We start from the raw sequence: 20,982 nt of genomic DNA on the forward strand, positions 1-20,982 counted from the left end.
TTTCCAATTTTTTGGAACTAAAAATATGGGTGTTCTAATTGGAAATCAGTTGGTACCGTTAAACCTAGCATTCCCATTTCGCGCCAACTCTTATCATCATCATCATCATGTGGTAGTTACCAGAAGAAATTCCAGAAAATCTTTGAAATTATCAGCTAAACTTGATGATTCTTCAACACCCACAATTTCCGAGCAACAAATAAACCTCTCTGTACTTCGATTTACCTTCGGTCAGTTCATCTTTCTCTGAGGCATAAACACAAACACCTTGTGTGCATTATTCATTGATTTGAGATTTGTTTACTATTTGTATTGATTGCTTACATAAATGAACTGGGTTTTTGTAGGAATATCTTGGTTGGATGAATCTTACTTGCCCAGATGGATTGGTTATGGTTTTGGATCTCTTCTTGTTCTCAACCATTTTGTTGGTTCGAGTTCCCCTGTAACCTCAGCTCAGCTTGTAAGTCGATAGCTTACTTTGATTGATTGTTGCTGTGATAATTATTGTTTGATCAAGTAATTTACATTGAATTATATTCTTAGATTTCTGAAGCTTTGGGTCTTTCGTTGGCGGCTTTCTCTGCATCACTTCCTTATGTGGGAAGATTTCTCAAGGTAAAGTTTTATGCTAGTTTCATTTATGGCTTATCAATTATGCTTTTGCTTTTTATTAATGAAAATTGAAGCGATTAGTTTTTAATTTTTATTTTGAGACTATAACGAAAGTTTTAAAAGGATTCGGAGTATAAAAGAAGAATCCTTTCTCTAGGTGAAGCTACATGTTAACTTGTGTTATATAGTTTCTTTGATTATGTTCTACATCTGCTGGTTTTTCAGTCGGTTAATCAAGCTATTATAGTAGAGCTTATTAGGGATAGGGACTTCTATAATCAATATTTTAAGAGAATTATGTGGAACACTAGGGGTTTATCTTATGCTATTGAGAAGTTAATGTTCTTCATGTAATGTCTGCACCATTAATTTTCTTGATTTAAATGTGATATCGTCAAGATCAACCTAATGCTCTAACATCCTTATACACAGGACACACACTCCTCCAAGTAGCTAAGTGAGGTCTAAACTATTTGATCATGTAGCTATGATGAAAATCATTCAGATGTTGCAAAACTTGAAAACCATTCATTTATATAATAACTTAGTAAATTGATTGCCATCTACTATTGTAAATAACTAAATTTTGTTCGTAAGTGCCAAGGGAAGTTGCTCAATGCTCTATGGAAATCTGTTATCAAATCAACAGTTTGCTGGTAATCCTGCCAGGTTTCCACATAGTTGCTATAGAAATTTTGCACCTTTAGAACTTTATAAAAAGCATACCTCTGGTTTTGCAATCAGTTCAAACTAAAACTAAAACTAGGTGTCCACATAATTCAAAGACTATTATAGCAGCCATGGAATGTGGTACTATCTTAATCTTCTGCTACAATATTCTGAGCTTTATCTAGTACCAAGGGTCCGGTAGCGATACTCCAAGCTTTCCATTTAGCCATGTATCTTCCCGACTTTTAACAGCACCTGATGAATCTTACATGTGTGTGTGTGTTTATTGTTACTTCCCTTTATCATAATTGGGATGGTGCCTTTTTGCTTGATTTTTAAGGGTCTTTAGCCACTAGATGTGGGAAGTATGAATCTTGATAGCTCTTTAGACTGATATCTTAATACCATACAGGGAGCAGCACCAGAAAAGTTAACAGCTCTCCCTGAACGTGCTCAACAAATCTTTGTAATGTCCCCCAATGTTTCAAATACATTGAAGGAGGACCTTGCTTGGACAACATATATTCTACTACGTAATACAAAATCTGTCTCAGTGGTAAGTTCACATAAAAGCATTTAGTTATGGGATATGATGCATAATATTTGCATGCCACCCTCACCTCTGCATCCCAACAAAAAAAAGCCTTTGATGACTTGACAAGTTATTAAAAAGTCTTACTCTCAATATTTCAGCTTATATCTTTGCAAGATGTGATCTGTGTCCGTGGCTATTGGAACTTACCAGAAAATCTATCAAAGGATGGGATTGTCAACTGGTTTATGGAAAAGATAAAGAAATATGGTCTGTCTGATGTGAAGGAGACACTATATTTTTCCCAAAGCACAGGTGAATTATAATTAAGTATTAATCTATTTGACTATATTTACTTATATCACTGAATGAACCTTCTGATGAATTCTTCATTGATTACAAAACCAGGGAATTTGAATCATTTAATTTTTCTGCTTTCCTAAAGAATTTTACTATAATAGTGTATTATAATATATGAAGCAACTCCTTGCTGGGTATGGACCTACGGTGATTAAGGTTTCTCCAAGTTTCCTTCTAATAGTTCTATGCCTATAATCCACACTTTTTGAGGAAATTTTGAGGTTTCGGGGCCAGGTGGCAAAAAGTGTTAAACCCTAGGGGATATATCTCGGGGTCATATAATGCTATTTGAAACCATATATGATCATTATAAGTTCTCATAAACGTACGTGGTAGGACTGAGTTTACGAAATCAATTCAAGTTGTGAACGGGTAAAATGACCGTTTAAGGGCATATTGGATGGTTCCACCGACCCAATTAGACACCCGGAGGGTATTAAGAACCATGGTAAACATCTCGACAATTTTTATTACCGGGTGAAAAGAAGGTCAAAAAATTACAAAATTGTTGACTACAATCCAAGCTTTTTGAGGAAATTTTTGGGTTTTGGTCCTTGTAGCGAAAAGCCTTGAGACCCTAAGGGATACATCTCGGGTCATATAATACCGTTTGAAACCATATATGATCATTATATGTTGTCATAAACGTCCTTGGTAAGCTTGAGATTACGAAATCGGTGCACGTTGCAAACGGGTAAAATGACCGTTTCAGGACATATTGGATGGTTCCACCGACCCAATTGGACTCCCGGAGAGTATTAGGGACCATAGTAAATATCTCGGCAATTTTTATTTCTGTGCGAAAAAAGGTAAAAAAATTACAAAATCGAAGGCTATAATCCACGCTTTTTGAGGAAATTTAAAGGTTTCCGGGTCGGCGAAAAGTGTTGAGACCCTAGGGTATATATCTCGGTGTCATATCATGCCGTTTGAAACCATATATGAACATTATATGCTGACATAAACGTCCATGGTTGGCTTGAGTTTACGAAATGACTACAAGTTGTGAACGGATAAAATGACCGTTTTAGGGCATATTGGATGGTTCCACCGACCCAATTGGACTCCCAGAGGGTATAAGAACCATGGTAAACATCTCGGCAATTTTAATTTCCGAGTGAAACAAGGTCAAATAATTAAAAAATTGAAGGCTATAATCCACGTTTTTTGATGAAATTTTGAGGTTTCGGGGTCCGGTGGCGAAAAGCCTTAAGACCCTAAGGGTACATCTCGGGGTCATATAATGTCGTTTCAAACCATATATGATCATCATATGTTGTCATAAACGTCCATTGTAGGCTTGAGTTTACGAAATCACTTCAAGTTGTGAACAGGTAAAATGACCGTTTAAGGGCATATTAGACGGTTCCACTGACCCAATTGGACTCCTGGAGGGTATTAGAGACCATGGTAAACATCTCGACAATTTTTATTTCTGAACGAAAAATGGTCAAAAAATTACAAAATTGAAGGCTGTAATAATCCACGCTTTTTGAGGAAGTTTTGAGGTTTCGAGGCCTGGTGGTGAAAATGTTAAGTCCCTAGGTTATATATCTCGGGGTCAAATAATGCCGTTTGAAACCATATATGATCATTATATGTTGTCATAAACGTACGTCATAGGCTTGAGTTTACGAAATTAGTTCAAGTTCTGAACGGGTAAAATGACCGTTTAAGGGTATATTGGATGGTTCCATTGACCCAATTTAACTCCTAGAGGATATAAGGGACCATGGTAAACATCTCGATAATTTTTATTTCCGGGCTAAAAAGGGTAAAAAAAATTACAAAATTGAAGGCTTTAATTGATGCTTTTTGAGAAATTTTGAGGTTTCGGGGCCCGGTGGCGAAAAGTTTTGAATCCCAATGGGATAAATCTCGGGGTTATATAATGCCGATGAAACCATATATGATCATTATATGTTGTCATTAACGTCTGTGGTAGGCTTGGGTTTACGAAATCACTTTAAGTTGTGAACGGGAAAAATGACTGTTTAAGGGCATATTGGATGGCTCCACTGACCCAATTTGACTCTCGAAGGATATTAGGGACCATGCTAAACATCTCGGCTATTTTTATTTACGGGCGAAAAAGGTCAAAAAATTACAAAATCAAAGGCTATAATCCACGCTTTACGAGGAAATTTTAAGGTTTCGGGGCCTGGTGGCGAAAAGCCTTTATACTCTAAAGGATACATCTCGGGGACATAAAATTCCGTTTGAAACCACATATGATCATTATATGTTGTCTTAAACGGCCGTGTTAGGCTTGATTTTACGAAATCACTTCAAGTTGTGAACGGGTGGACTCTTGGAGGGTATTAGGGATCATGGTAAACATCTCGGCAATTTTTATTTCCGGGCGAAAAAAGGTCAAAAAAATTACAAAATTGAAGGCTACAATCCACGCTTTTTTAGGAAATTTTGAAGTTTCGGGGCACGGTGGCGAAAAGCATTGAAACCCTAAGAGATACATCTCGCGGTCATATAATCCCGTTTGAAAACATATATGATCATTATATGCTGTCTTAAACGTCCATGGTTGGCTTGAGTTTACGAAATCACTACAAGTTATGAACGGGTAAAATGACCGTTTAATAGCATATTGGATGGTTCCACCGATCCAATTGTACTCCCGGAGGATATTAGGGACCATGGTAAACTTCTTGGCTATTTTTAGTTCCGGGCGAAAGAGGGTAAAAAACTTACAAAATTGAAGTCTATATTCTACGGTTTTTGAGGAAATTTTGAGGTTTCGGGGCCTGGTGGCGAAAAACCTTGAAACCCTAAGGGATACATATCGGGGTCATATAATGCCGTTTGAAACCACATATGATCATTATATGTTGAAATAAACGTCCGTGGTAGGCTTGAGTTTACGAAATCACTACAAGTTGTGAACGGGTAAAATGATTGTTTAAGGGCATATTGGATGGTTCCACCGACCCAATTAGACTCTTGGAGGGTATTAGGGATCATGGTAAACATCTCGGCAATTTTTATTTCCGGACAAAAAAAGGTCAAAAATTACATAATTGAAGGTGATAGGATCGCTTTTTAAGGAAATTTTGAGGTTTTGGGGCCCGGAGGCGAAAAGTGGCAAAATTGAAGGCTATAATCCAACCCATTGTTCGAGTATAGGTTGGGTTTAGATCTTTGTCGGTTAAGGTCGGGTCCTCGGGTTGGGTGAGTTTTTGACATCTTTAGGGTCTCAACACTTTTCGCCACTGGGCCCCGAATCTTATAAAATTCCTCAAAAACTGTGGATTATATAGCCTTATATTTTGTAATTTTTCGACCTTTTTCGCCCGGAAATAAAAATTGTCGTGATGTTTACCATGGTTCCTAATACCCTCTGATGCGGGAGCATTAAAAATAACCTTTCTTGATAGTTTTTAATGTTTTTTTTTTAGATAGATTTTTGCTTACAAGTTTTTACCTTTCACTTGAAAGGGGTTTTCTTATTTTAAGCACCTTGGGATTCCTTAATTAGTTTTTTTTAGGTAGTTAGTTTAATGTGGGTTACTAGGAATTCAAGTTAGAGTAGAATTAGTTTTCTAAATCTAATAGGATTAGGATTCTATCTATTTTATCTTAACCTTGTAAAGCCTATAAATAGGCTACATAATTAGCAATAAAATTCAGAGTTTGATTTTGGGAATTGATCCTTTTGAGCGTTGCTCGTTTGATTGTCAATCAAAAACATCACTTGTTGCGACTTGTGATCATCTTCTAGTTGCGACTAGGAAGAGACCCTTTATTCCTGCGAGAATCGGAGTACTATCCATTTACTTTCATCCATAATAAACATATTTTCATCAGTATAATTCTCAAAGCCATTAAACCACAATCGCGGTTGCATTCTACACAAAATCGGACTAAATTCCGCATCACCCTCCGAGAGGAATCATACAATTTGCCTTTAAAATTTAAATGTTCACTTTATCCGGTTTTGTACATGTCTCTTGTATTGGCTATAGGCTATCAAGGGGCCTTTACGTTGCCGGTTAATGGTCATATATGGGTCCACACAATATTACATGATCTCGGGATTCATCCCGTATTGTTTCGTAAAATTTCAACATCAGTTCCCGACACCTCCTAAATCGCTCCGATTTCGTATATTATAGTAGAGTTGTCGATTCAGGTATTCAAGTCGGATTTGGGTTGGGTCAAATCATGTCTCGGGTTAAATTAGGATTTGGTTATCTCGGGTCAATCTAGCCTCATATCAAGTTCAAGTTTGGGTCGGGTCAATTTTAGTTGAATTTATTCTGGGTCATTCATCTTTTCGGATTTATGTCGGGTTCAATTCGAGCCAAATTCAGATCGGATCCAATTTTAGGTTCGAGTTGTGTGTGAGTTAGGTTTGAGTGGGTTAATAGATGGTACATTCGGGTTCGAGTTAGTGTTGAGTTGGGTTTTGGTTCAAGTTCAATTCCAATAAATATTGATGTGCTCGAACCTATATAATTACGCCTTTCATAATTTGATCAGCTTTAGCAAGATTTTATTAACCTATATATGAGTAATAGAGAACAAAAGGTATACAAGCTGAATCGGATTGTGGGTTTACAGATTTGTACCAGTATATAAGTTGAACAAAAGGCATATAAATTTTATTAAACCTTCCATAATGACTCGGGTACAGTTCTAATTGGGTCGGGTACAGATTGTTGTTGGGTCGGATTAAATCGGTTGACGATTACTCTCATGTCGGGAGCAAGTTCGGGTTCAGGTCAAAAAGTATTGGATCAAATCGGTTGTCGGTTAATGTATGGTCAGGTTTAGGTCGGGTTATAGGTCACTAGTTTCACCCCATTGTCCGTGTACAGGTTAGGTACAGATCATTGCCGCTTTAGGTCGGGTCAGTTTTTGACAGCTCTAGTTCTAATCTTCCTTTGTCTCTATGAGGGTGTGTCTTTGTAATTTATAGCATTTCCTTCATAGGGTTATGGCTTGGTTGGCCGTATGGGAATTGTGTCATTTGTGATCAAAATTAAGATTGCCAAAATAGAACATAGGTGATACTTGGGAGTTGGGAGCCTGAAAGCTCCTCAACAAATTTGTACAAAACTCTTGACATGTGTGCAGATCTGGTTACAAATTACAATTGGTGGTTGTGAAAGAACTTAGGTGTACTGCTATTAAGGATTCACTTCTCCAAGTTTTCCTTGGTATTCCTCACCTTGCTCTAGCTAGAAGAGGTTCACTATTGACCTATTATGATTTATGGCCTTGGCATTTCCTATGCATTATGTGGTGATGTGGTCAAATTGACCAACATAACTTGGGGTGAAAAGCTGGGAGCCTATGAAACTTTAGTACTTACAATTCTCTCTTATCCTTTTCATTGGTGTTCACAACACAACTAGTAATGTTTTCGATGGGATAAAGTCATAGACAAAGTATAAACTTGATGGACATAAAATGATCATTTGGGCGAAATTATTCGTAGAGATTGATTTATACTCCGTAGCATTTAGGAACAGGCCGGTCATTGTCATATGCTGTTGTTGTGAATATATATGGTCCCTGGCTTTTGAGAAATTGACTTTTTCTATGACTTATGGCCCTCTTTAAAGGCAATAAGTCTTGTTTTGGTATTGTATATGAACTTTGGTCATTAGATGACCAAGGAGAGGGTTCATATTTGCTTCCGGACATTCCAATGAATTTTTAATGGCAAAGAAGAATATCAAAAGTATAAGTTATAACCTAGTGCAACAACCTTCTTATGATACACATTTTTAATGGCTGAAATGCATGTATGATGTATCCCAAAGGTGCTCCTGTATGTGTATTTGTTTTTCCTTGAAATAATGGTACACTATTCATTTTATTACAGGTTCAGTGCTGGAGGATGCTATTCCTGAGGAGACTGGCTCTATTTTGATACAGCCACTTCACTCTGCAAAAACACAGGGCATGGGAGAGGAGAATGATATGGGATTTGTGCTTCTAGCTTCAAGCATAAGCTATGCCTATGACGAGAAAGACATGTTGTGGACAAAAGCCATAGCCAGAAAATTTAAGGTGTGACCAAAATTATAGCTTCTAATTATTCAATTCTCCTTTTGCTTCAGGATACCTATTTGTCCTATCAGAGGTACTGAGGCAGTCCAAGATTTTCTTCTTCCTGAGACCACTTGAATGACATTTGTTGATTGGGTTTGCATTTTGAATCATACTCTGCATTGATCTTGATATTATATAGGGCATATATGTGTACCCTTGTCAAGTTGTTATTGTTAAGGATATCTGTTGCCCTTTCCTGACAAGGATATGCGTAGGTGGATAAATAATACGATGTATATATCCTTCACAGATTGAGTATGCTTCATTTTGAGGTAAAGGCGTGGACTATGTGGTACACTGAGCAACAGAATTTGCTTAGTGTACAAGCTGAATCATAAGCTTTTTTATATTGAGAGAAATTTGTGAAAATCTATTCTGGTGGTTTTTCCCATATTTCTTAACCAATAAACACTTTTGCTTAAAGAGTTTATTTCTTTTAACATAGGCAGTTTCAGAATTAAAGCACAGGTTTTGGAGACAATAAAAAAAATGAACAAAAAATAATACAGGACTAAAGATCACATAATGCAGATGGTGGAAGACACTGCAATGATGTTTTTTTTTTTTTTTTTTTTTCAGGACCAAAAAAATTGTTCAGTTCTGTCTTGTTAGTGTAATCTCATCAGTTTTAACATGCCGCATGCTCTCTGAATGGCTGGGTGTGGTCGCCATTTGACATATTCAATGTCTTAACCTATTGTTCCTTCCATCTGATTGCTGGACTAGCTCTTTTTCTCAACTTCTGTTTGCATTGTCTGAGACTTAAGAATATGGACAGAGACTCCAAAGTCCAATGTCTGATAGTATTTGATGTTGTGGGAATAACATCTGATCTTTACAATAGTTTCTCCAATCCATATACCAGATTCTGTCAAGGAGGGAAACATTGGTTTCAGATAATGTCAACAAGCAAGTAAAAAAATTTATGCTAAGCTAGAAGCAGATGACATAATAAAGCTAGCTCTGGGTTCGAGTGGCATTTCACCCCTAACCACTAATCATTATCACTGACACATCTTGAGGTCATTGAGAATTTAGGAACCATGGCTTTTTTCCTTTTTCCCTCAAAAAAGAAAAAGATACTATCTTAATTTCCTTATATGAGAATGTATTTTTGAAACTCGTCTCTTGAAATTCCAAGAACTGAGGTAACTAAATTGCTTCAGAGTAGGAACTGTGTTCTAAAGTGAAACTTTGCGCTTTTGACATATACACCTTCATCTCTGTAGTCTATGATAAACTTTTACTTTCTGGGGTATCTCAGGACACACTCCTCAGACAATTCAGTCTGAAACCATAAGACCTCAATTCAACAGTACATCTTCCTCAACAAACGATCAGAATAGTAGCAAAACAACAAAATGCTAGTTACCTTTAGTCGCACAACCTTCCTTATGGACATAATCAGGCCTGGCATTAGGCTTTGCACATCTGTGATCTCATGCTTAAGAGTTAGTACCTGAACCAGAAATTTTCATTTGGAGGTCAATGAAGTATATGTTCCATGTAATCTAATTGAAGTAAAATTTACTTGTTTTTTTTTTTTTTAACAAAAAAAAATCTTTGAGAAGGACTTGTTAGACAAACCTCTCCTGGGCCTGAGAAGTAAACTGTTGTGCCAGAGGGTAGACCTGGAAGGACCATACTGTGTACTCGAACTCCATCTTCTCCTAGAACTTGACCTCTTGCCTTCAGAAATAAGAGACAGCTCAATTTTATTAATTCCTCAACATGTTCCTAGTTTCTTGTCTATAAAACTCTCTGTGCTTAAACTTTGCAACATTTTTAGCACATCTCCTGTATATGAGATCATCTTCTTACCACAACATCAGTTGAGATATCTTCCCTATTGTAGAGCTGGCCAAGGTTTGATAAGTTGTTGGCAATTTGAGTTGCATCTTGTGATGGAAGATCCTGTAAAGCAGTCAGAAGTCAATTTGATAGCTATTTATTCTTTTACTGGTTAAGGAATTGCTAGTGCATTTGTTTTACTAGATATTTAAATTAGTGCTGAAGTGCTGAACCATGTTAAATGAAGCATCTTTCTTAAAATCCTAGAGAGTATTTCATATGAATAACATTGGTTGATACTGTTACCAAAGCAACTTATTTCATACTATTGTTATGATCTTATGAACCAAAGCAATGACCATCATGCTGGTATAAGGGGGTCCTGTCTTTGGTAGGGTCTCAATTATTTATGCTCGAAAAAAGAATTTGTTGACCTTACAGTGTAATAAATATATGGTTCCTCAAGTGGTTGCCTAATTGGCCCTATGTAAGAACATTTAAGGAAGAAAGCCAAACTAGAAAAGAGCTGGACAAGATGTAATGTGTCGAAAGTCAGTGTGTGAATTGTGAATTGCATCTGCTGGTCCAGTCACAGCTTTATAACAGGGACATGAAAACTTTGTTTAGATTTGTGGACACAGTTTGCTACTGATAGAGTGACGGTCGAATTCAAATGCTAAAAAAAATATATAAAAAAAACAATAATCATGTGGAATTGTGACTTGAGCATAATCATTTGCCAGAGGGACTAAAAGAACAGCACAAAATGTAATTGGTTTCACATTAAGGTTAGAAATTCAAATTACCAATTTTTAGCTATCCACCTTCACAATTATATATGGTCATATGGGATGTTTGTGATGTGGCCTTTTGACAGTCTTAAATCTATAGGTTGTTAAGTGTGTCAAATTCGAGTAGGTTTCGTTGTCCTGCAGACATTATTTGAAACTTGTTTTCTGTTATCATGAATGTTGGTTGGTGGATTTATTTATCTTATGAGATGGTGTGAGAGTATTTATTATCTGAATCCTAAGTAAAAGTACAAATAGAGCTTGGTGCATATGCTTACTCTTGCAGTAGGTCTTGATTCAACTATCTCCACATTGTTGTAGTGGAAAGAGGCTGTGATTGCAGCCTGCTGAAGAAGTATAGATCCTATAGACAGTGTTGGTGCTACAAGGCAACCCTGATTTGAATGTACAAGTAGAATTCAGAAATTTCAGAAAGAATGTATGCAAAGAACTCAAGGAAAACAGCTACTGTAATTAACTGTAGTGGATTTCTTTTCACTAAAACTTCTTGTGAACTTTTTCTCTCATTATAGTCTCACCATGTGCTCACCATGCTGGCCTTGTCACAGAATGCAGATAACGCTGCCACTGTATCTAGCTCTATACGCGGCACATGAACAATGCTTCTCATGCCAAATGCTGTTGCCTGTGTAGCAGAACAGGGGAGGTTTGTAATATCTTAACTCCAAAATTGTAATGTACGAAAGGAGTATGTGATTTTAGATATGTACAAAGAGAGGATAAAAAAAACAATTGTACCTGTTTGACATTGTCATATACCGTTGAAGGATCAGTAAAATCAACCACTACACTTGTTGCTTTTGACTGAATTCATGTTGCAAAAGAAATGTCAGGCAGGAGAATTACTTGCCATACTCCCTCCGTCCCATATCGATTTGCACACTTGCCTTTATTCACTGCCCCAAATTGGTTGCACACTTTCCTTTTGAAGTAATTTTCTGTCTTCAGCCCCCAACAATTTCTCTTACATTTTCCATTATATCTGCTACTCTATCTTTTGCTAGAGGCAAGTATGCACTTTATATCTACTAGACTACTACTGTTATCTTTTGCCAGAGGCAAGTATGCAAATTAACGTGGAACGAAGGGAGTAATACTTTTTGGCATAAACTCTGTACTAAGATTGACCTGTGAAATCGAGCCCAACACCACTGTAAGGTCATTCATTATGGGTATTTCCAGGGCTTCTTCCATGTCACATAGCTGATCAATTGCAACAGAGGTTTTAAAGACAAGCTTGAAAGGATAGAACATTTCTGATGAATTAAGCAAATAAATGGAGATTCTACCTTTCCAATGTCTTCTCCTACATAGTAGTTGTCTACTGCACCAGCCACCTCCATTCCTCTTGCTCTGGTCACTGCCATAACTGCTGCTCTTCCTATTTCCTTGGCTGCACCATTAATGATCACCTGAAAAGCTATCGTATGAGACACGAACAAGTGACGGCAGAGTTGCTTATAGCTGGAACAAGATGTCAGCAGTGCCTATTACCTTGATGTTACTCTGGGTCGGCTGCTGCATTGTGCAAGAAATAACCGACCGGCCTTTAGCGTAGAAATTTGCTGGTTGAAGGTGGCAGAACAATGCTGCCATGACTTTCTGTATGTTTTAATATCTCTAGAATTTTGAGTTTCTAAGTCGCGGTATCCATAGTCTGCTACAAGCAGTGGTTTGCTGGTTTCCTAACTCAGGATAGGGTTGGCCCTTCTTTGGAGGGAATTCTATGACTGTAGTTGGATTTACACTTCATGTACCGCCAAAAGGTTTAAAAAATCAAAACCACTTGACATTATCTTAGTCTTTATTTTGCTTATTGCATTATAAATGTATCTCACTTTTTTTTTTTCTTTTTTTTTTTTTTTTTTCCACCATTATCACAAACAGGCAAACAGCGATGGGCCTATGGCAAACAAAAGGCCACCCTAAATTAACCACATTGCTTATATGGCGCCCCTAAAAGTAGTGTATGCAACTTCGTGCATTTAGGTACAAAAAGGTATATTCTGTAAATAATTGTAAAATTTCTTTAGTTACAAGTTTTTTTTTTCCTTGGATATTTACCATTTATATAAGCATGTCGTCCTAGGATGTCATGTCAAATTGTCATTGAATTAATTAAAATACGCTTAGGGGTCATTTGTTTGGAGTACTGGTATTTAGAATGAATCGGAATAAAGTTAAAATCCATTTCATCTATTTTGTGAGTTGGTAAGGCAAATTTAGGTATGCATCTCATACCAAGGGATTCTAATTTCACCCGTCCCCATAGAATTCCATTCCCACCTTACCCCCTAATTTTCACAATTCATTCCTTTGATGAATTGTAAGAACTATTTCAAAGAATTAACTAAACAAATTTATGGGATTTAGAATCCATACCTCCATAGTATGAAATTCCATACCAATCCATTTCAATTTTAACGAACCAAACGACCCTTAGATATATAAAATATAACACAAATTTACCAAACAACTGCATGATATACCTTTGACAGTATATATCAATTATTTGCACCTATTTTGTGGGACTTATTTTGTGAAGGAATGAAGTACTTATGTGACATGTACACTTAGTATTACATTGAGATTTATAAGCTAAAAACATGATCTTCAAAATTGGCAAAACTTTACTTAGATTACTGTACTCCATTATACCTTCAATAGAAGACATAAAAATTTCTTGATTAGTTTAATAATTTTGTTGGCCTGTTCTTCTCCAAACAACAATTTTGACAAAACAAGAAAAACAGACAATATGCAATAATATGACCAACACATATAAATTATAATGCCTCTAATTCCAAACAATGAAAACTTCCAATTCATCTGTTCCATATTCTCTATCTTATTTCTGCTGCAGTTACATCTATTTTAATTATGACTGCAAACACCAGTACCTTGTCTCTCCCATTTGCAAGCCAGCCATTTTACAGATAATATGTTAAAATTCAGATTTTTATGGAAAAATAGAGCCCACAAAAATATATAAATTTCATATAAGTGGGCCAGTGGGGTCCAAATTCAAAAAGTAAAATGAAGCCCATTTCTGTGAGCCCACTTAGATATTGGCAATTGGTGAACCAACGCCACAATACTACTATGGTCCATTCTATTTCTACCTAACCATTAATAGCAGTCCAACAGAATAATTCAATACAAACTTTTTCCTTTCTATTTTTTATTTTTTATTTATTTTAATTTATTTTCTAGTCAATTGAATTGCAAGGTGTACATAATTTAGTCGCTCACATCAACATAAAGGGCCGTTTTGTTAGCGTTGCCCCTTCTATACGGTGATATAGATGGTCCAGATGGTCACTGAAGGGCAAAGAGTTTTCGCATTCAGCCACATGTTACCACGCCATTCCCCCTTGGGGGGTCAGTCGGCCACATATATATCCAATAACAGTCATATATACTATTTTCGAATGCTCGAAGATAATCCTAAGACATATAATAGAATTATGAGTGTACTTAAGATGAAGAGAATACTACATGTGAGGTTGTTTGAAGTCAACAGGGAAGGCTGAGATCTTAGACATTCATACTAATTCCTCCTAATGATAATTTGTGCTAAATTATAGAGAGAATATGATAAATAGAATAAACTCAATCACTTGATTCATAATGATGATGGCCATGACCAATAAATAATACACCGTTTTCCTAACCCGATAGAATTAGGTAATAATAAAAGATATCAAAAAGATATTATGCTAAGCATAAAATATATATTAAGCATAAAATATGGAAACTAAATATATCCAATTAATTTCCTAAAATATATCCTCCAATACCCCCCTCAAGTTGGAGCATGGGGATTGTAAATGCCCAACTTGGAAAGAAGATGATCAAACTGAGACTTCCCAAGCGCCTTAGTAAAAATATCTGCAAGTTGCTCCTTAGTGGAAACATAGGAAGGAGCAATTAAGCCCTCTGTAATAGCATCACGAACAATGTGACAATCAATCTCAATGTGCTTTGTACGTTCATGAAAAACTGGATTTCGAGCTATATGTAAAGCAGATTAATTATCACAAAATAACTTGATCGCCTTAGGGTGTTGGACACCCAAACTCAAAAGCAAGGCCTTCAACCATTTCAACTCATGTGTGGTTGAAGCCATGCAACGATACTCAGCCTCGGAAGAAGAAAAAGAGACTGTGGGTTGCTTCTTGGTTTTCCACGAAATAGGAGATTTACCAAGAAAAACTAGCCAACCAGTCAACGAACGACGAGTAAGAGGACATGCCGCCCAATCTGAATCACACCAACCCTGCAAAGTCAGGTCACTATCTGCACTCAACAAAATACCCTGTCCCGGAGTACCCTTTAAATAACGAACCACCCTAAGAGCTGCTTCCCAATGCTCAATCCGAGGTTCGTGCATAAACTGTGAAAGAATATGAACCGAATATGCCAAATCTGGTCTAGTCACCGAGAGATAAATCAACCGCCCTACTAGTCTACGATAAGACTCAGGATCCTTAAGTAACTCACCACTAGCAAGACTTAGCTTGTGGTTCTGCTCCATCGGAAAACCACTTGGTTTCGCACCTAATAGCCCTGCTTCAGAAACAATATCCAAGGTGTATTTTCTTTGACACAAAAACAAACCTGATTTACTACGAGCAACTTCAATGCCCAAAAAATATTTCAAAGGACCAAGGTCCTTCATCTTAAAACAATCACCAAGATAAGCTTTGAACACATTTAATGCAGCGGAATCATTCCCAGAAATAATAAGATCATCAACATAAACTAAAACATTAATTTGAACATTGCCTTTAGTGTATGTGAAAAGAGAATAATCAGAGTAAGATTGAATAAAACCGTACCCTTTCAGAGCCGTAGTGAGCTTTGCAAACCAACATCTTGGAGCTTGTTTCAACCCATACAAAGACTTTCTCAAACGACACACCAAACTCGAATCCGAGCTCTCAAAACCAGGAGGTAATTTCATGTACACCTCCTCTTCTAGATCACCATGTAGGAAAGCATTATGAACATCCATCTGCTGAATCTCCCAGTTTTTTGAAACTGCTATAGCAAGAAAAGCGCGAATAGTAGTCATTTTTGCAACCGGAGCAAAGGTCTCACCATAATCAATGCCTTCTCTTTGATGATTACCAAAAACAACCAAACGCGACTTGAGACGTTCAATATCACCATTAGACAAAAATTTCGTCTTATACACCCATTGACAACCTAGAGCTTTCTTGCCGGGAGGAAGATGCTCCAATGTCCAAGTCCCATTATCTTCCAATGCCCTTATTTCTTCTTTCATAGAATTTCGCCAACCTTCGGATTTCATCGCTTCTTTAAAGGATTTTGGATCCTTTCCCAAAACAACAGCTGCAAGAAATTTGCGATAATTCACAGAAAACATGTCACAATTTATATAGTGTGCTAGAGGGTAAGGCGTACCTGAAGGAGGGATTGGAGACGGAGTGGACGGAGACGGACTTTTAGCAAAAACCGTATGTGTCACAAAATCACGATGCTTAACATTTGGAAACTTCTGGCGGAAACCACGACCCAATTGTTGATTATTAGAGCCATTCAAATCATCTTGCTCAAGAGGACCGGATTGAATAGTGGACTGATCTGAAATAGCTGAATCGGGCAGCCCAAGAGGCCCAACATGCGCTGAAGACTCAGCATGAGCAGTGGGCTGCTTGCCCGTGGACCCATCGGGCGATGGAAATCCATCGGTCTGATCAGAAAGTAAACCGGGCTGATGGAAAGGAGGCCCAGCGTGCGATGGGTAGTCCGTGGCTGCTGAAACTGGGATTGGGCTTGGTGAGTGAACTGCTTGCTCATCCAGTAAATCCCCAACCTCTAATTCGTCATAGATAATTTGTGAAAAATCATCATGAATATTATGTTCTTCATACTCATTATTTGCAATGTTCACAACCTCGGGACTCACAAAAGGGAAGACTTCTTCAACAAATTTCACATCCCTTGAAACAAAAAATTCTTTTGTAGCCAAATCAAACAACCTCCATCCCTTTTTACCAAACGGATATCCTACAAACACACATTTTCTACTGCGACTAGCAAATTTGTCTCCATTTGTTTTCTGATTATGAGCAAAGCATAGACATCCAAAAGTACGAAGTGCATCAAATAAGGGTGGTTTATTGAACAAAATTTCAAATGGAGTTTTATTTTGTAACAAGGGAGTGGGTGTACGATTAATTAGGTGAGCAGCGGCAAGAACACATTCCCCCCAAAAATAAATAGGCAAATTAGCTTGAAACCTCAAAGCTCTCCCAACTTCAAGAATGTGTTTATGTTTTCTCTCGACCCTCCCATTTTGTTGTGGAGTCCCCACACAAGAGGTTTGAAAAATAACTCCAGTAGCACTAAAATAATCACGCAAGCAATTAAATTCAGTGCCATTATCACTTTGCACAACCTTAATGGTTTGAGAAAATTGTCTATCAACCATTGCAACAAATGCTAAAAACATTCGAAAAACCTCAGTTTTATCAACCAACAAGTAAATCCAAACAGCTCGAGAATAATCATCAACAATAGTCAAAAAATAACGAGCTCCACATGAAGAAACATGTCGATACGGACCCCACAAATCACAATGTATTTTCTCAAAAATCCTAGAAGCTCTACCATCACTCAAAGGAAATTTATCTCTAGGATGTTTAGCACGCATACATACCTCACACCCTTTAGAAAGATTATGTTTATTGCCATTAACATGAGGAAGTAACTTAACCACTTTTTCGGAAGGATGACCCATTCGACGATGCCACAACTCCAAGGTCGACTTTGCATTGTTCACATCAACATGATTCACCGAATTTGAATTGCTAAAATAGTATAGTCCGTCTCTCCTAGCTCCCGTTCCAATCAACTCCTTCGTTTGATCCTGTACAACACACATATAAGAATTAAATTGGACAATACAATTAAGGTTATCTATAATTTGTGACACAGAAAGCAAATTGCAACTTAAATTAGGAACATAAAGAACCCCGGTTAGGATGAGCTTGTCCGACAAACGGACAGAACCAATTAAAGAAGCCAATACGGTGTCACCATTGGGAAGACCAACGGGACACTCAAAACTCTGTGTATCAAACAACCAAGATTTGTCTCCGGTTACATGATGAGTTGCCCCTGTGTCAATAATCCAAGAAGTAACGTCAAATTTTCCATTCAAACAATTGTTTGGAACATTAACATTACCAAACAATCCCGTAATTGCATTAACGTCAGAAACCAAATACTTCCCCCCCTGGACGCAAAAATCCTCACGGCCGTATTGGATAAGGGGTGATAAAAATGATGTTTCATCATCTCCAGTCATTGTATGAGTTTGTAAAAAAAAAAAAATTTAACCTGCTCTTGATAACATGCTAAATTATAGAGAGAATATGATAAATAGAATAAACTCAATCACTTGATTCATAATGATGATGGCCATGACCAATAAATAATACACCGTTTCCCTAACCTGATAGAATTAGGAAATAATAAAAGATATCAAAAAGATATTATGCTAAGCATAAAATATATATTAAGCATAAAATATGGAAACTAAATATATCCAATTAATTTCCTAAAATATATCCTCCAATAATTTGATACAAAATTTTGGTCAAGGAGATTGATGAATATTATAAAACCATTCCTAGAAGACTTAGGGGAAGCTTCACAAGTTATTATACTCCATACTATACATTTATGCTATAGTATTCCATTATACCTAGCAGGCTAGGCCCAGGTGGTTGGGTAACGAATTAATTAATGAATTATGAAACTGAACAATTAGTTAATCACGTTTGCATATATATAGGTTAGAAGATAAGACACCATTTGGCAAATTAAAAAAATATATAATTCTATAAAATACAGTAGGGTATATATGTATAGAACAACTAGTGATTACTGATTAGCCAAACAGGGTGAGCCATAAGAGACTTCACATGGCACAATTAGCAAATGGGTGATATTGGAATATTGGATATTGCCCTTACAAGGGCCATGTTCTTTTAACTGAAACAATGTACTCCGTATTAAATTAAAGGTTTAGAGTGCACTCTCTTCCCCTTGGATTTAAATAATAATAATAATAATAATAATAATAATAATAATAATAATAATAATAATAATAATAATAATAATAAATGTCATGACTAATCAGGTTCAATTATAACAATATGAGACAAAAATTCAATTTTTCTCTTCACTTAATAACTTCATACAACAAAATACTATAGGTAAATACAGGGGACTCAATTCTTGCAAAATGTGGAGAAAGGGGACTCTATTTATTTTATAGAGGAAAAGGGGACTAGGGTTAAATTTCTGGTGTTAGGAGGTATTTTCAGGTGACTTAACTCACCTTTAACCCAAGAAGAATTAAGTCCCCTCATTATTGCCTTGATTAAACCAGACAAATTCAATCCCTTCATTAATAATTTCTGCTGATTGTTTTGAAAATATGGCTGTTTGAAATTAAGAAAGTACAACAACAATACAAAAGCTTTGTTCTTGAATTTTTTTTAATGTTTGTTATCCAAAAAAAGTATTCTTTTAATAATTTTTTAATGTTCTTCATCTCTCTGGTTTGTAGCTTATTTGTCTTGCATTTGTAGTAGAAGCACACATCGTAATTTTAGTGAAGGCTTGTAGGGCCTTAATTTTTTTTTTTTTTAAAAAAAAAAATTATCGATAAGCCTGGTGTATATTGCAATAGAAGGTCATTAAGAAGAGTTTCTAAGAAAGTCAAGCATCCTTTTATGAGATTTCTAATATGCCCAAACTATAAACAAGTGGATGGGTGTGATTATATTAGGTGGTAGGTTGGTTGACAGTCCACGTGAGTCAGAGTTAGTTTATGAGATGGTTAAATTTTAATTAAAGAGAAATGTGGAGTTAGAAGGTCGAGGATGTAATGAAGATGATGAAGAAAATAAACATTCAAAGTATTGTAATTTTATGCTTTATTTTTGTTCCAAAAAGAGTAAGGAACTTTTTTTTTTTATTGGTCTTAAATTAAAATATTTACCAAAAAAAAAAAAAAACAAAAAAAACATACTCTTTTTTTTTAGTTGACCAAATTGACTCAATTGTTTAACCAAGGGGACTCAATTCTTTAACCAAGGGGACTCAATTCTTTCCCTTAATTAATTAGAACCCACCGAAAACCCAAACTCATTCTAGCCCAGTCCCTTTTCTCTCTATAAAATAAATAGAGTCCCCTTTCCCCACATTTTGCAAGAATTGAGTCCCTTGTTTTATACTTAACTCGTAAAATATCAGTATAAATAATTTCAAATTTGTAATATATATATATATATATATATATATATATATATACACACACACACGAGTATTAAATAACAAGATTAAATATAACATAACTAATTAATCGCGAATTTACAAAGGTAAGTTCCTCAGAGGCTGAAATAAAAGTCTTCCCTTCCTTAACCAAATCCAAGTATTGAAAATATTGGTTTAATTTCTTAAAAATAAAAAATGTCATAAATTAACTAGACTTTTCTCAGGTCTTCTTTTTCCATGTTCATCACTGAGACAAGCTAAAGGGCTCTAATAATTTGAACAAAAATACAGTTATACAGTAGTCAACTGAAGAAAAACTTATTATTGAATTGTCACTAACACACAATTGAGAGAGCTGAGCTGGCAACCCTAATTAAGAGGCTGGCAATGAGTAATCACTAAATAAATTAATGAAATATCTAATCGTGAAGCATGCTATCATTGCAGATATTCAATTTTGCCAATAAACATAAAGTAGTTAAAACTTAAAAGCTTACATATATTTGTTGGATTAAAAATTAAAAGTAGTACTACGTACTAAACTATGATTATAATTCCATTTCAATTGTAATAATAACAACATAATTTTTGCTACTTAATGGTAAAGTATTGTACTTTGATTTTCCTTCTAACACCTATTTATGGATTAGCCAATTGTACATGAAATCTTAGAGCTTAGATAACAGGTGAAAGTAACAGAAAAAAGGTGGAAATATGATATGGGTCCATTGCGGTTGCAAATACATAATCATGGTCATAGGCAATCAAGTAGTTTATAAATCTTATAATCTTTATATGAAACAAGTA

The 20,982-nt window shown here is 36.0% G+C and overlaps 3 protein-coding genes across 3 annotated transcripts; 1 reads left to right on the top strand and 2 right to left on the bottom strand.

The window, feature by feature from the left end:
* Positions 1–25: 25 nt before the first annotated feature.
* On the top strand, positions 26–8,592 carry LOC145607572 (protein COFACTOR ASSEMBLY OF COMPLEX C SUBUNIT B CCB2, chloroplastic-like). The gene is made up of 8 exons (XM_081663184.1): positions 26–230; positions 348–463; positions 547–618; positions 1,697–1,840; positions 1,978–2,131; positions 8,025–8,212; positions 8,263–8,285; positions 8,505–8,592. The coding sequence occupies exons 1-8, from the start codon at positions 26–28 to the stop codon at positions 8,590–8,592; spliced, it is 990 nt and encodes a 329-aa protein (XP_081519310.1).
* Positions 8,593–8,613: 21 nt separating this feature from the next.
* On the bottom strand, positions 8,614–12,746 carry LOC145607774 (dihydrodipicolinate reductase-like protein CRR1, chloroplastic). Its single transcript, XM_081663364.1, has 10 exons — positions 12,352–12,746; positions 12,147–12,269; positions 11,986–12,060; positions 11,596–11,661; positions 11,387–11,482; positions 11,115–11,231; positions 10,076–10,168; positions 9,842–9,943; positions 9,627–9,713; positions 8,614–9,122 (listed from the first exon to the last, which is right to left on the bottom strand). Exons 1-10 carry the CDS (start codon positions 12,451–12,453, stop codon positions 9,090–9,092), a joined length of 894 nt encoding a protein of 297 aa, XP_081519490.1. The 5' UTR covers positions 12,454–12,746; the 3' UTR covers positions 8,614–9,089.
* Positions 12,747–14,887: 2,141 nt separating this feature from the next.
* On the bottom strand, positions 14,888–18,196 carry LOC145607573 (uncharacterized). The gene is made up of 7 exons (XM_081663185.1): positions 17,861–18,196; positions 17,546–17,755; positions 16,288–16,780; positions 16,069–16,215; positions 15,808–15,972; positions 15,361–15,426; positions 14,888–15,120 (listed from the first exon to the last, which is right to left on the bottom strand). The coding sequence occupies exons 1-7, from the start codon at positions 18,194–18,196 to the stop codon at positions 14,888–14,890; spliced, it is 1,650 nt and encodes a 549-aa protein (XP_081519311.1).
* Between the last annotated feature and the right edge of the window lie 2,786 nt (positions 18,197–20,982).

Source organism: Chenopodium album, chromosome 23 (genome assembly GCF_948465745.1).
Source record: "Chenopodium album chromosome 23, dcCheAlbu1.1, whole genome shotgun sequence".
In the NCBI taxonomy this organism is placed as follows: domain Eukaryota; kingdom Viridiplantae; phylum Streptophyta; class Magnoliopsida; order Caryophyllales; family Amaranthaceae; genus Chenopodium; species Chenopodium album.